The sequence below is a fragment of the Hermetia illucens genome, chromosome 1 (genome assembly GCF_905115235.1).
Source record: "Hermetia illucens chromosome 1, iHerIll2.2.curated.20191125, whole genome shotgun sequence".
Classification (NCBI taxonomy): Eukaryota; Metazoa; Arthropoda; class Insecta; order Diptera; family Stratiomyidae; genus Hermetia; species Hermetia illucens.
This window is the reverse complement of record NC_051849.1, coordinates 167716120-167732700: the sequence shown is the minus strand read 5'-3', so window position 1 is coordinate 167732700 and position 16581 is coordinate 167716120. Positions and strand designations below refer to the sequence as shown.

The following is a 16581-nucleotide window of genomic DNA, read 5'->3' as shown; positions in this document are numbered from 1 at the left end:
GAGTCGGGAAATGACATTGAGCGAGCCAGAGGATAAAAACAGACATTTTAATAACGAAGCATCTGATGAGTTGCTTTTGTCCTGCACAAAACCGTCAGTTGTCCTTTTATAAAAGCTTGGATGTTTAGCTCGCAAAGAGAGGTAACCCTTGAACCAAAAGAGTGAGGTGCGGATAATGATGAACAGCGCTCAGCCTTCTGGCATAATGTATCAGTTTACAGTGTCGCCACTCTCATCGTATGTCTTGGTTTTTGTAAAAATTTTTGTCACTACAACTTACAGAAAACTCAAATAGGAATGTAAACTTTTCGGGAAATCTTGGAAAGAGAACTGTTCTTCATTTCGAAAAACCGATATTTATGGCGTGTAGGTGTTGTTGACGCGCTATTCCCCACTTAGAGGTTAGTGGCAAACCATGTACGACTTACTTTGCATAGCACTTACTTGACTAGTTTTCTATGAGAGCGACGCGAGCAGTAAAATCAGAACTAGGTCTATCTATTGATTCTCTATGGGACATTATATTAAAATATTTGGTCTTGGAACTGTGATTTTGGTTTAAGACAACAAAGCTAATTGACACTGCCAACAATTATTCGCCTCCGCTAATTTCTTCAGTGCTCAGTTAAAGCACCCATTATGGACATTTTGGGCATTCTTCAGACAATCCTTTATTTATTGCATAGAGGCGGATTCAGCTCATAATCCTAACAACCTAATTCAATGAAGTAAATACCACTCGTGCATGCGCAATCCTATTAATGACTTCAAGTTCCCCTTGTAAATAACCTTGATGTGATATAGGGTAGTCTGCGATTTTAGCCATGAATAGAAAGGCTTTTACTATTTCCTGAAGTTTCCCCTTCTCCGCTTTTACCAGAAAAAGAGAGTGAAAGGATTTCCTCCTCCCCCAAGTGATGTGGACGCCAACGGTCGATATGTGGGAATGGATCCACATAGACTGGACAACGTGAACCTGAGAAGGATCTGAGCTTGAAGACAAAGGCAATTACTGCTCTATCATCAGGTGTGGCAACATCTACAGAAGTCGGACGCAAGTAATCGAAACCCTCGTCGGAAGATACGTACGTCAAAAAATATAAAGGTTGATCAAACTGACTGACTTACTTTCTACTAGTGGTAAGGTTGGCAAAGTTGCAAGACTGTCCTATTTTTCGCGTATAAGAGCCGTGTTAAGTCTAACAAAATCGAAAAAACTTATTTTAAAACTTGAGCTCGTGTCCTGATCTTAAATTAGTTAGAAACAACCAAGCTATCTGCGATCATCTTTCAATACGAGGTTAATTTGCATGAAGAGAAACGTCATAGTTGCCTCTGTGTACTTATCCTATGATTTTCTATGACCTCTGCCGACGCAAAAACGTATGTTGAACTAAGTGGTCTTGAACTTGATTAGGGACTGGTTTGCGGTAGACTATGGTGTGACTATTCCAGGCGAACGGACTGTGATACTAGGATGGAATCTCAGAAAAATGGATTGGATTCTTGGGAATAAAGTGTAAATTCATTGGCAACAACTCTACGCCCATAGAAGCTCGATTGGAAACTTTGAAGCGCACACTTTTAGAGTGGTTGGAAAGACTTGCATTATTACCCAAGATAATTGCGGTGAAATAACTCCCTGGTAGAACCGGAAACCGTAAAAATTCACATGGATGGAATTTGTACAGTGAAGCTAAGCGAGGGAATCTATAGCTTCTGCCACCAAGTATCTTTCTAGCGAGTCTTACTTGAAAATCATGTGCCTACTTCTTAGCAGAAGATTGAAGTACTCATCCTACCAGAATCTAGAGAGGATGACTTATCCAGCCTAAAGAACTTGAAATAAATTAGTTTAACATCATTTTCGCTGTAATGTTTGGAGAGATTGGTTGAGCGCCATAGACATATCTCCATTGAACCGAAGCTAACGTGCTTGGTACCGTGGAATCTCCTGTAAGCCTGTTCCTATTCCCTCGTTTCGAAGATAGAGGATGGAGATGTTACATTTAACCAGCTTTTGATCTTGTTCCTTTCCTAAAATTTTGTGATGCTGTCAGAAGGGTTGCCTTCAAGCTGGTATGCTTCTCCACCTCAGTGGAGTATGTTAAGCCCGTCATTGCTAGGTGAACTACAAAATCTTGCAATACACGACCGAACTTATGCAAATGACGCGATTATACTGACTGCTCGAGACTTCGAACGGCTTCTAGAATGAATTGGCCGGTGGTGCTTCAGGTATAGGCTTTCAACAAACTTACAAAGCAACTACGTGGTTTTTTTATAGGAAGGAGGAAACTGAATGTTGATTCCGTTGATTTCAATATCCAGACGATCGACAACTAAGACATTAGGGTTACTATCACCATTCAAGAAATGTCAGCGCGTATCGGGCCTCGAATTCATCGACACGCGGCGTTTAGTAGGTTGGATGTTTCATATAGGATTTGGTTGGATATGTGCTTTGTGCCATCCTCGTTTTTGAGTATGCCGGTACAGTAGCGAAGGAACTGCCTTTCCTTGAGGCGTAGCTTCTTCATCGTCGGTCCAGAAGATGAAACCGAAAGTGGTTAGTGGTCGATTTAACTGTTTATAAGAGAAAATCTTGACCTTTGTTGGCGTGTCTGTTATATCGGAGAATAAGGTGCAGGGATCTGAATAGGTTCAACTTTATAGTGACACCATGGTAGGAAACTTGGTTCAGAGTGGTGGAAATGGAAGAAATATGGATTTTTAAAGACGGGTTTCCGATACGCCAATTAGTGTGTCATCTTCATTTTTAAGGTTTTGTGTAAACACAAAACCTTATTAAAATCGGCTTACTGTCTGTCTGTCTGTCTGTCCGTCACACGCATTTTTCTCGGAGACGGTTATAACGATTGACACCAAATTTGGTAGAAAGGTGGGAACTGTGAACACCCACGCATACAGTGAATTACATCCTTTTACGTCGAATTTAAGGGGGGGTCCCCATACATGCAAAAGGGGGGTGTACAATTTTTTTTCATCAAATATAGTCATGTGGGGTATCAAATTAAAGGTCTCGAGTAGTACTTTTCAAAGCCGATCTTAGTTTTGACATTCGTTGGAAGGGTGAGGAGCGCGGGGGGTTGAAAGTGATTACTTCTTTAAGGGGGCCATTCTCAGAAACTACCAAACCGAAAAATCTGAAAAAAATCAGGAAGCTGCCACTATATAGTGCCTGGGCTCCGAAATACCTTCCATGCCGATATCCGTTTAAATAAAGTTAATAATAGTATATTACTACAATTTTTTGTAATTGGTTAGAAACCCCCCTTAAGTTCATCCTAGTACCATGCAGTGATATAGGCTATAATATAGGGCATGATCTTACCAAGTTTGGTAGAAATCACACTATTACTAACAAAGTTATAATATGTCAAAGTTGTTCCTGCTTTGAAAATTGAAGACTATGAATGTCAATATCAGTGGATGGGTACTCTCACATAATATATGGATATATTGGGTGCTACGTACTAAGAAATACATAAAACCTTTCGTACCTGAAGCGTCCAGCTTCCGGTTTCCCGACTTGTTTTCTCTAAGGATAGTTTGGATTTCCTAAAGGGAAGGGCTAGTTTGATGAAGCGTTAGTAGAAGCTTCGCTGCATGCTATATTCCTTATGGGGGTGGGGCCGATGTGGTCGTCAGCATATTGCAAGATCTTAATTGGACTGGGAGTATGAACGGGCTTAGGCATGTTCAGTTGGATCGGTGTTAAGAAGCGACAGCTGCTGCTGAATCTTTACTTGGGTTTACCGTTCTTCTAGGAAGCTAAGAATTACATTGCAGAGGTGCGGATGGAAATGAAAGATATTGCTTTCTTCATGTCAAAGAAGCAGCACGTTTATTTTCAGATCATATGTTCATATGAGTGATCTGATCGGTTAGCGAACTGGAAGTGTGGAATACTATTGTTTCTATCACGGACAATTTTGGTGAAGGTTGAGAGTATAGAGGCTTGCCTCTATTAGAAAGGAGAGGATTCTCGTTATTCTTAAGAATTGGTGTGATCTGACCACGCTGCTGCCAGCTTGTGCGGAAGTGGGCGTTCAGCAAGCGTTCGTTAAATAATGTTGACAGGAAGGGTGGACTTTTTGTTTTTACTCTGATGAACATTGCATGTCTTGACAGAGTAGATTTGCGGGATTGAACTAGAGAGGTTTTTTTTAGTAAGAAGGGGGTACTGCAACAATCCAGTCTGGCTAGGTGTTTGGGCGTACGACGAGGACTAGGCGCTTTCATGAAATGGTTGATAAGGACTTTCTCCTTTTTTTGTCAGGGATATGTTTTACGGAAGGATGTTGTTACAACTGGCCACTTTGCCGAGTCGTGGCGTTATGGCGAACTCCCTAGAAGTGCTTGAGTTAAATTCTATATATGAAAGGTCGTTATGGAGTTGGCTATTATATAGGATGACGATCCTTTCACAGATTGATCTGTGAAGATCATGATTCTCACTCTTTAGGAGGGAATACTGCGGACAATGTTTGTTGCCAAATAATCTCTGCCGTAGAGTTTTGTTATACTGGATGTCTTGATCACCTCAAACATCATGCAAGATTGTAGAACTTCTTTGTATTGAATATTGGGATTCAATAAGGTGGAACTACTTTAGGTACCTGTTAGTTGAGGCGTACAAGGAGGTGAAGTCTCGGATGGCTTCGCGAAAGTGAATTTAATTTCTCCTTTGCCAGAATCGGGACCAGCAATTTAGTGTCCATTGGCTAATGCTGCTATCAGAAACTGGAAAGATGCACACATAGGGGCAAGTGGCGAAACGTAAATGCTGCTAGCCATACCAATGTTGCCCTGAAAATGGGAAGATATGTGCAGAATAGGATTATTACAAGATCATACGTGCCCATCCTGTAATGAGAAAGCGATTTTCGTGATATACTTCAGTGGGTAGAATCATATTTACATGCTTAAATCGTGCGGTACGTGAACGGTACAATCATTTTAATGCAGATGAATTGCCTCCTTAGATTTACCTAGAACATGCTTTCTTAGTACTCGCAACCTATCTTAAAATGTACAACCGGAGAGAAACATCTGTTGCTCCTTCGTTGCCCCATCAAGATTGAAAGATATGTTTCTGAAAATCCTTTATTTTAGGAACCATTTGTTTCAATTATCAGTGTGGGCACTGTTCAGGTTTTACAATCTTTGATTTCGAATTTATAGAAGTGATTTTAGTTTATACGACTGACGTCACTAGAAATCGGAGATGTTCTATACAGCGTAGTCTATTCGCACGAAGAGCGAAGGTGACAGTGGGCTATGAATAAATAAGAGAATACCATATGGTACATGCCCTTTCAAATTTTTCTCACGTCAACCTTGGCATCTTCAGATAAAAACGCCAAGCAGAACTTTAAATTTACATCTAAAACTTTGCTCTTGTTGTGTTATTTAAACAAAGAGTTTTTTCATTTACTAATGTTCTCCATTTCAGCTTACCTCTCGCACTCTTGAACACATTTTTCATCGATTTTCTTTATTTCTTTCTGTTTTTTCCAGGGTGCTGTTTTGTAACGTTCTTCACAAGAAAGGCTGCCCTGAAGGCACAAGATGCACTGCACAATGTCAAAACACTTGTTGGGGTAAGTTTCGGATCAACATTGCCATTCCTAATTGTGTTAAGTAAGAGGTAGTGAGCACGTCAAGGATATTTGCTAGCAAAGGCGTGGAAACTTGACGAATTAGAATAAATTTCATGCTTAGAAGAGTTTGCCTTTGTGATAAGAAAGTTCTTCGTACCTCGACATTCCAAGGAGGGTCCATATTTCAGTGAGAGAAATTTCAAGAAAGATACATTTGTCTTAGGATACTCTTTTCAAATAAATGTTTCAGAAGGTATGGGAGGAGGGAGAATGAAACTAGTTTTCAGATTGCAACACATAATGGAAAGCATCAGAGCAAAAACGCTAGATATGCAAGAATGAGTTGTCTGTAAAATATGGTTGAATGCTTTCCATTTGTGGAAACATTTGCTCAAAACTGATGACATTTAATCCCTCCTTTCATCGAAGCTTTCAACTTTATTCTGTACTTAAACTTTAAAGGACTCAATTCAGATAAAAACATTTCAAAAGTGCAACGCCACTGGGCATGGAAACACATTTTCTTTTCATGCATATTTTTCATCCCTCTGTTCCACACTATGCAGGAATTGCTGTTGGTTACTCTTTGTGCTTGTATGTCGTTTTTCGTTTACTTCAAAAGGACGACACGGAGTGTCGTTCTGTGACGCGACACTAGCGAGCTGGTGCCTTTGCAATGCGGTGTAAACATATTTATGTAACGGTTTTGCGCGAAGGAAAAGCGGAAAACACTGAAATATTTCTATGATATGGCTCCAAGGATAAGGGAAGTATGTTAGGTGTGCCTTCGAGGGGGTAGTGTGTATAGAGTGGAAGAATGCTGTGTATGTGTTTGAGGGGAGAAGACTAGCAACAGTTTGCCCTTTTCAAATACCACATAACTCGAATGAGAATTTAATATGATGTGACGACGACGGTGATGACTTTGTCGGTCGTTGCCATTCCTTCAGTGGAAGTAGACAGTGGAATGTATGGGGAAATAATATTTTTGTCTAGTGGATGACAGCGATATTTAGTATAAAGCAAATATATATATGTATCAAACAGAAAGAAAAGTTCTATTAATATGAGTATTTTCGGCGAAGGTGTCAATATGGTAATTCACCCTGATTTCTTTCTTTGAACTTCTGTAACAAGCGTTCAATACTAATATTATGATGTTATCGGTTGGTTTGCTACCGCTTTGGGTGGAAGCTGTCGGCAAACACTTGTCTACGTTGACCGACAGTTACCAGTTTTTAACATGCTCATATTCAACACATTGAACGTTTCGTTATTGCCCGTCAAAATTAACATGTTTCCCTTCTTGCAATTTCCTAGACCAAATGCCTTCATATCTGCGCCATTCAAATGCAAACAGTACAATAACCTTCCTCCATGAGGGAATTGTTATATTTTCTTTCAACCTTTGCAACTGGACTTCATCCTCGCGATAAACCATATATGATAATACGCGATAAACTATATAATACAATGTTTGAATTATATTATAGACTCGCTTTTGTTTGAGGATTTGAGTTGACCCTTAATACCAATATCCCTAATGAGGGGTTGCACAATTGGCAGGCAACTTACACCCACACTTTAGTGCATTTGACCACTTTTTAGTAGGCATGACACCCACTTTTGAAATTGAAAAAGTTCTACACGATTTCATCCAGGACAAGGAAACGTTTCAGATGATGCCTCACCTCTAGCGAAGTGGAGTTGCTGCGTTGAAAATGGCACGTACTCCCAGTTGGCGTAAAAGGTGGCTAAAATAGGTGGGAATTTTTGGGAAAGCAACAGCAACAATGCCTTTAATGGGAACAGACCTCACAGCTGCTCGAAGATGAATTGTGATTGGTTTGTGGAATGTGCTCGCGCTCCTTGAAAATGGTATCAATATAAGTTCTGGAGAGTATTTCTCTCCCTCTTGTGGCATTATGCTTTTGTACTTTGAAAAATCGAGTAGTAGCAGACGCGAATCTTGTGCCGAACTGCTGCTGACGGCCAGGCCAAGGGGCGATCTCTTGACCTGGGAACTTCTGTAAGATTCCGGTCTAGGTTCAGGAGCATCACAATGGTGCAGTATTAAGCACTAACAGTCCAGGAGAGGCTATCTAGAATTGAATTCCATGGTAGGCTCTCTCCCATTACCTCGGGCATATGTCCGTGACCATACCAACAACTGTAAACAGTTTGTAGACTTTTGCAGTTTTCACCTCCTCTTTATAGATGACATAATGTTCGATTAGTAGACCAAGGTCTAAAGGGCTCGACTGACCAGCAACAAAAATGTTATTAGATAGACCATATCGTGCCCGAATTATATTTTGATAGTGCGTAGGAAACTAAAGTGCAGCTGACTTCAGTCTCTCAAAGGGAACACCATTTTATGATTTGCGTATCATTACGGTGTCTACCCGCACGAAATCAGCCCATCGTCAGATATTTTCGCTGTCATTCAGTAATAGGAAAACTTTGTTTTTGTATATACGGTACAAACTTTCACGAATTCGCTCGGGGATCTAGATTTGCCATCCAAAGCGGATTTACCAAAGGAAATAGAAAAGGCGTTAGCACCTCCTCAGAATCGTTCTAAATGTGGGAGATTTTTTTAAAAAAATATCCCCTGTATCGCTATATCTGGACTTTCTCCGATCTGATCAGATCAATGTTGCAATAATCTCCCCTTGAATTTCATATGAAAGTTGTTAGATAAAAGTGCAGGTTGGCAAAAAATACGGAATGTATTAACACCTAGGAGCAGGAGAATAATTGTGAACTGCACCATGTAAAACTATAGTGTTATCTTCATTGAAGAAAAATTCGTAGTAATAATAATTGTTGGCGCAACAATCCAATTGGATCAGGGCCTTGAATCACATTCAAGACCGTAAAGCTGCACTACGGCACATTGTAGGAGGAAATGTGGTCAGCATTGTGCTCGCTCGAGATTATTATCCTCATTCGACTGGTAGCCAACATCCAGTACAATAACAAATCCCTCTGCCAGCAGTGGGACTCAGAAGCGGCAAGAAAGGGTTGTGCCGTGGCTTGTCAAGATTTACCGGAGCTGTATCTCTTTGCAATGCGTACCACAGTCTTGGAGACGCATTCGAGTGATTTTCATACCGCAAGCGAGGCCATGAGTTCGCGAAGGACTTACGACCAATCTGCCTCACCTGAAGACTCTAGAGCGCGTTTTGGATATTAAGGACGATTATGGAGGGACGTAATTTTTCTAAGTTCTTGTACGTCTACCTCAGAAGGAAATCCACAGAAACCTCCCTCTACGAGGTAATTGGCACAGCTGAGCCGTTATTGCAGTACAGTCAGTATACTCTAGCTGAATTCCTGGATATAGAGGGGGAATTTAACTACGCTATTGCCAACGCGATCAAAGAAGCATTGACTAGGTATCTTACGTAGTGGATCTGGAAGGTACCCATTTGACCAGGGCCGCGAACAGAAGCACGCCCCATGGTGGCGCCAGATCTCCGATTCTCTGGTAAATTACGGGGTCAAGGTGACGCCATATGCCGACGACTTGGTAATATTGTGAGTGACATCATGGAAGGAGCGTTGGCAATTATGTGCCTGTGGGCCACAAGATGCGGACTCGGCATAAATGCCACCAAGATGGAACTGATGCCATTCACTAGTAAGATAAGATTACCCGAATTCATTCTGGAAAAAGATTTCATATTTTCCTGACGTCTAAGCTGCCGCAAAAACTCCTTGAATTTGTCGGGTGTTGAGACAAAATACAAATACCAATAAAAAATTCTCATGAGAGACGGAAATGGAGCTCAGTTTGCCAGGCGTTGACTTCGTTTTTCTCTCAGCTTTCGATTTCAGATGTTTAGGAATCTAAAACACATTGCACAAGAGAATGATACGAAGTTTCCTTCACATGAGCAATATTTCCTTTCATCAGTTCGGATTTCGACCCAATTTTGATTTTGCAGCATCATCGATTGCGCAAAAATCGGTATTCGGTCTAAGCCGGCCTTAATAGCCAATGTCAGACATTCCTGTTTTGCGCTGAGGTCTACCAATTATTTGCGGTATCTCCATAAAGCTGTCTGGGGTCATGGCCTACCCCATCGTTCCATCTGAAGCAAACCTACTACTTTTACGTCTGTGTTACCATATATATTGCCTTTATAGACAGCCTGTTGAGCCGAATTTTATGTATCACTGAATGGTCGTGGTGTCGCTTATAAATTTCATCGTTATTTAGGATACAGAATCGTTCAGGAACGCCGAATCAAAATCTCCGAAGAATACGTGAAGACTAGCAAGATTGTTGTCTTTTACAGTTACAGCTTTCAAGACCCTATGGTGAGACTTTTGAGCGGAACATTTTTTGTAAACATTTGACTGGCAACGACTGCCGACGCTCCGAGGAGTCCAGTTAACGCTACGTCATTTTGTTGTTATAAACTCATAAAACCATGATTACTGAGGTAAGGACAAGGGGGCAAAGTGTAGCCAGCCTTGATCTTCAGAGCCTACCCGTAGCATTCACGAATGAAAGCAACTCCGTCATCCTGCAGCTAGAAATCCTCAAAGAATGGTTTACCTGCTATCCATAGTCCTAATGCTAGAGATGGGCAAATTATGTGCCTGAGGGTTTCTCTCTCCTTTCTACAGCTTCGGCAATGTAGGTTATCTATCTTTTCAGGTGGCGGGTCCTTTAACTCGCCGATATTCTGGTTGTTGAGGTGTTTACGAGAATATTCAATCCATCGTTCCACTATGTCCACACGATCGGAAATCTTTGTCTTGGCAGAGTAGGCATCGAGGTATGTATGGGTCGATCCTGCTTCCAGTTCACACCCTTGTTGGTTCTTCCAGGTTTGGTTTTCTGCCTGTAAATTTGCTTCTCAGCTAGACAGAGTTCGTGGTGAGTTTCTGCCTGCTTTCTTTGAAAATGTTGTATTACCTGGGTATGCAGTAGTAGATATTTCATACAAGCTGGGGTAGCCCAGCTTTGCCCTTACTTGGCTGTCAAAATCTCCATGTGTGATTGTGATACCATACCTGGAGCAAGCTTCGAAAATTCAGTCCATTGCCTCGTAGAAAGTTCTTCGACTTTGCAGTCGCTTCTGTAGGGGCGTAAACTATAATAAGGCTTGTATTATATTTCGAAATTTACCTTTACGCAGAATACAAAGCCGTTTGCTTTTGATTTCGAAGCCAACAACAGCCGGTGGCTAACAAGGAATCCTACTCCGAGCGTATATGGTGTAAAGGGCTCTTCTCTAAGAAACTGTTCTCTCTCCAATGTATCCCGTGTAGCGCTATTGGTACAGGACACCGGCTAGCTATTTAGCAACTCCTGTTCTGTATAGAGATATCAAAGCGTTTGTTCTTTTTCGTTGCCGGGCCCGTCGTTGTAAACTTTATCCAGCCCAAGGCTCTGTAACAAGTAATTTTTCATGTAGCATTGTCAGCCCTACCAAACCGCCAACCTGGAGGATCAGTTGATATTTGTCCCGTTTTTAGGCGCGGGAGACTCTCCGCGTGCAGTTTTTCCATCGATCACCGTACGTGATCATTACCGATGGTGAAATAGAATTCAGCAGGCGTTTCCCAGATTTTATGCTTCATCGTTGAGATCGGGCTGACGGAGTCAAATTTTATCTAAGTCAAGACCCCCCTTCTCTCATATTTAGTAGTTTATAGAAAACATTTCTGGCTGAAAATATGTAGTAGATGATTATACTTGAGCCTCTAATTCTGTTGCTCGGGGATGTAAGGGAGTGACCAGAAGGTATGCGTATATATAAGGTTAGAGAAACATAATTGTTGTCGCTAGACGACGTTAGGAACATATCTGATGATGTATTTATCAGTTGGGCTATACTAATACTTATTGGAGATCGATCGTCGAAAGTATCGTTAAATCGTGGAAATAATCGAAGTGGACCCGCACATGAGCTGCCGTTGTATCACCTAGCGGGCTGGAAATTGATTATAAGACGGTTGTGAGCATTTACAGTAGGCTGCTTTCAGCGCCGCTTCAGTTCCCCAAACAAAATTTTCCGGAATTTGTTTCCGACTGCTAGTCCATTGACCACTTTTTAAACGTAATTTCATTGTCATCGGGAAATGGTTCACACATGATATTGTTAAGCGGAGGCAATCAATGGTGAAGGCCGACGAACCATCCTAAACCGTAAATTGTCGGCCAGGTATGGTTGTGCTGTGCATCTGGTGAAATACTCAATACTCAATTTGGAAATCTACTACAATTGGACCAACTGGAGGGAGGAAGTGGCCAGATTTAGACAATACAAACTATTATATTTCAGCAGGACAACCCCGGGTCTGCATTGATCTTACATTCTGGACTTGGATACAAGTGATTACTATCTCTTCTTGTTCATGTCAAACACTCTTTCCGGTGTGAAATTGGCTTCGAATGAATGTTCTGAAAACTAGCTTCCTCAATTGTTTGCTAACAGGGAAGATCGGTTTTTTTTTGTTGCCGTACAGCTCTGATAAAATATTTCTGCTAGCTTGCGAAACCTCGCCTACAAATGCAAATACTGAATCAATTATCAATTACTTATCGTTTAATCGTTGTACCCCGAAACGCAATTGCAAATTTTTACTTTCCATACCTCTCATATACTCATCGTAACACACTTACTATACTTGATCAGCACAGTCTTCTGAATATTTTATTATCGGCCAGTTTGACCTTTCCTCAGTCTCTATCCGCAGGTTCAGAATACATGACAGCATTAGAGAGTAGCCGGATGTCATTTACGTATTCAGGATTTTTGAGAAAAGATATCCTTGTCTGTTGAATTTATCCATTCTGGAGTACCGACAGGAGAAATATACCAGTACCTTGTTACCAGCCAGATTCCCGCCATTCCAAATGTGATGTTCATTATTCCCTCATGAATCATATGAAGATTATGGACAGTCACTAATTCCCGACATGTTGTAATCGTTTTACATTGTCTATTAAATTGCTTTCACTGGAAGCCTTACTAATCATACAAACTGCTTCCAACCATATTTTAAATGATCATTTATTCAGAAATCTGCAGTGTCAAATCGCAGCTCAACTGCAACGTACAGGACAGCTTGAACCCGGTGACATATTTTCTCGTGTCCAAATTAATTGCTGCCATTTAATCTACCTAATATATGTCCATGGAGTTGTCGCATAATTCACGATTTTCATGCCTCAATTTGCAGCTTTCACAGGCACATTATTAATGTAATGTATAATCGTCGATTAAGTTGTTTGCCGGATTTCACAAGGACTCGACTGCATGCGCCCGTTGGACTGGGACCTGTCGACGAGGAACCAACCAAGAAAATCATGCAATCGCGTAATAACTCAACACGAGTTAGCGTAGACATTTCCAAGCGAAAACCTCAACAATCGTGGCTGCGAGAGAATTTTTAAAGTTTCAGGAAAAATAGAGGCAAAGGTCATTTTAAAGGAATCGGTCAGGACACCTGGTTAATTGAAGCTTAACGAGCCAAATTTATTACACCTGGGACTCAAATGGACGTCAAACACGAAAGGAGTGGACGGAGGCGTGAAAGTAAGAGAAAGTTTCTCGGGTGAAGTAGTTGTTCCTTCCATTTTTTGTGCGCGCACATAATACCTTCTTTCTTTAAGAAGGGTATCAAATTCATGACTTCTTATACTTGGCCTTTTTTAATGACCCTAGACATTACGTTACATTTCTTAGTTGTTGCCTAAGTGCTTTTTCTCTCCCAGCTGAGTGTTTTTTATTCTGTGCGGAAAAGCACAAGGGAAAATGTTGTGTTTATAAGCATTCTCGAAATTAACCCTTAGTAATAGAGATTGGTTCAGATTTGTCTAGTATATTCTTATGGGTCAGTCGAATTTTCGACATCGTGACGAAATCATCATAAACAATTTGTGAAAGTATTTTAGTGCTTCCGAGGATATTTTCCATCATTGATAACTTTTTAGAAAAATTTATAGATTTTTCAGCATAACGCAATAGTTTCCATTTTAACTTCAGATGTTCGTACTCAGAGTGCAATTGTTCGCAGCTGAAGCCAAACAAGGGTTAGGAAGAAAAGCCGGCACGAACTCAAAAGTCCGCCAGTCAGCCTGCCTCTATTTTGCAAGGAAAACATGTTACCAACCAGTGAAAATGCTACACTAGGCTCATCAATCATGTGGATAAATAGAGAAACCCTGGAAGGTCGGGATTAGAATAATTATACAGATTTACAAGTCCTTCCTTCAAGCTACCCCCATGTCCTTTCTGTTTGTATGCCTCAATGGCAATTCCTTTTTTAAAAAAATCGCACTTAGAATTCAGAGGATTTGATTTTTTGCCATTCTAATGTTGTTAAAGCTGTTTAAACTGAAAGGGTCAATGTTGGAATCACGAGTTTTTTGCATGGAACCTCAGAAGATGTTAATGAGGATTTGAAGAGGAAAATTGAATTTTCTAGTACTTTATGCCTTGACCTGTTTACTGTGCAATATTGTTGTATGGCAGGGTATGGAAAATGTTCAGCAAAGGAGGTAATATTACTGCCTTACCGGATGCATTCCTTGTAAATATGGATGAACCAAGCGCCTTGATATTCAAAAGTCAATGTTAGCATGTGAAGTATTTATGCAATGTATTCTGTGTGGGAGAATGCAAATATTTGTGTTTATGACTGTTTATTTTTAGGGGATACGTGAAGTACGTCATTCGCATTATTGATTTACCTTTGAATAAGTAAGTATTGTGGTCGTCTTTTTTTTAGAAAGCGGAAGAAGAAAAGTGTGGTAATGGAAAACTAAGGAAGCATAATATTAAAAGTGCAATTTTACCGGTTGCATTAATTGAGATACTTTTGTGCAACCCTTTCCGAGCTGGATGCAAAGGACGTAGAAGATCATCCGTGCTAGCTATGGTTAACCACGAGGGTAACACTTTTCCAAAGGTAGAAAAAGTGGCGAAAGTTTAAAGCGCAGGACCGCCATCAACTAAGTGATGTTCCACTAGGATGTCTCGTCCCCGTTCCAAGGGGGTGTGCTAGCTGCGAGCGTCGAGTTCTGAAGGCCACCATTCGTCATTTTCTTTCAATTTTACAATCCAGAAGGACATTGTTCGTATTCACATAATATATAAGATAAGTCCCTGCCATGATACTAAGCAATAGGATTTTTTGCCACACTCTGTTTGTTCGTTTGACAGATCTTTAAGTAATCATCGTTCACCGTATTTACAAAAACAACACGCAGTGCAATGAAGTCAGTGGCAACTAGTAGAACTAGTTTCAGACGGTACGATAGATCACCAAGGTGCAGGAAGTGCGGAGATGCATGTTGCACGAAACGAAAACGAAGTGAACGGCCGAGATGTTACAGATAATAATAGTAGTTCGGCATATAGAGAATGGCAAATTGCATAGTTAAGCGAGGTTAATCCAAAGTTCACGACCTTATCGCACAAACCATTCAAAAGTCGACTTCGGTGCTGGGAAACCGAATGGTGAATACCAGGGTTCAAATTCATTTCGAATGCTTTGCGGAACTGGCCATGGTATTGACCAATATGGGATGCGTACCCACCTTCCCGTGTAGAGCATCCGATCATCGACCTAACATACTTCAGTACCTCGATGGCGAGAGCGATGGTTTGCCAAGTGAATAAACACTAGCCAGATTCTGTACGAGTCATTCCGCCAAATGTATGCCCCTTTATTATATACTGTGTATATTTTCCCTGTCTCAGCCCCCTTTTCTGCACGAGGATTTTATCGACAGCTTATCAGAAATCCAACTCGTTTTATTGTTCTTACTTCTTCTTCTTCTTCTCTGTGGCGAGTTTAATCTTCCTACGCTGTCCTCGTCTATTCCTCTTGGCCTTCCCTCCCTGCTTATTAACTTCACCCACCCTTCCCTTCCTTTATCCATTTTCATGTACTGTGCCCCAGTTTAACCTTTCTTGAAACCACTTAGATCTCACTCTTGATCTTGTCATCACTAACCGTCCTGTGCGTTACCTTTTCTAATCCCCTCATGCCCCCTCTTTCCCTGACGCCCATCAATCTGCTGTGGAGTTTGACTTCAACTTTCGTTAGGTGAACTAAGAAAGTCTGAACTCAGCTCTGACAACAATCAACTGGGTTCTCCTTCTCTTTCCATGAACGTGTGACTAGGCACTCAACACCTTCTGCACCATTTTATCCGATCTCCTCCCTTTTTATGTCCCCTCTTCTCCTAAGTGCTTACGCTCTTACCCTGTTTGGTTCACTATTGAAATTCACAAAAAACTTCGTCAATAATACACTGCGAGGAGGAAGTTCCTGTTTTTTAGAACTTATGTTGATTTAGTTTTTTTTCCAACCCCGCGTTCCTCGGTCAAATCCTTAATTCGTAAGTCCAGAAATGAATATTTGACCAGTGTCGAAGACTCATTAAAGCGCGGAAACCTCAAACTTTTCTGGTCCTATATTCGCAACTCCCGCTGTTCGTCCGGCTATCCGCTTCGTGCATTAAATTCTCTGGCTCCTCAGTTAACTTCCCCCAACTATCTTGTGATTTACCCCTCCTTAGCTCTCTTCTTGTTGAGCACCTCATTGGCACACTTGATGCCATGTCGGCCCTGGTTACGATGGCCTTCCAAACCTCTTTTTGCTTAAGACTGGTCATCTCCTTTCCCCTATCCCTTATTTTCAACAAAAGCCTCGAAGAGAATCATTTTCCCGGTTTGTTGAAGGATTATCTCATCATCCCCATTCACAAAAGTGGCGGTAGTACGCTTGCCGAGAATTACCGTCCCATTTCCCTCCTCTCCCCCTGCTCTAGCATCTTAGAAAGATGCGTTAGCGACTGGTTGTCCGCCCACTTTGGCCGCCACATAGTAAAAGAGCAAGATGGCTTTGTTAAGCGTAGGTCCACTGCCTCCAAATTGCTCGAACTTACCAACTTTGTCGCCAAACACCTAAATTCACG

At 41.2% G+C, this 16581-nt stretch overlaps 1 protein-coding gene across 11 annotated transcripts in view; it reads left to right on the top strand.

The window, feature by feature from the left end:
• The window catches only part of LOC119656080 (CUGBP Elav-like family member 2), a 417181-nt gene that overhangs the window by 259109 nt on the left and 141491 nt on the right, over nt 1-16581 (top strand). For all 11 annotated transcript variants that reach the window (XR_005249992.1, XM_038062385.1, XM_038062440.1 and 8 more), the window contains one exon: nt 5545-5627. Coding sequence is in view for 10 of the 11 variants with exons in the window: in XM_038062385.1 (XP_037918313.1) it covers nt 5545-5627 (83 nt within the window). In the remaining variant the exon portion in view is untranslated. The remainder of the gene's footprint in view (nt 1-5544; nt 5628-16581) is intronic.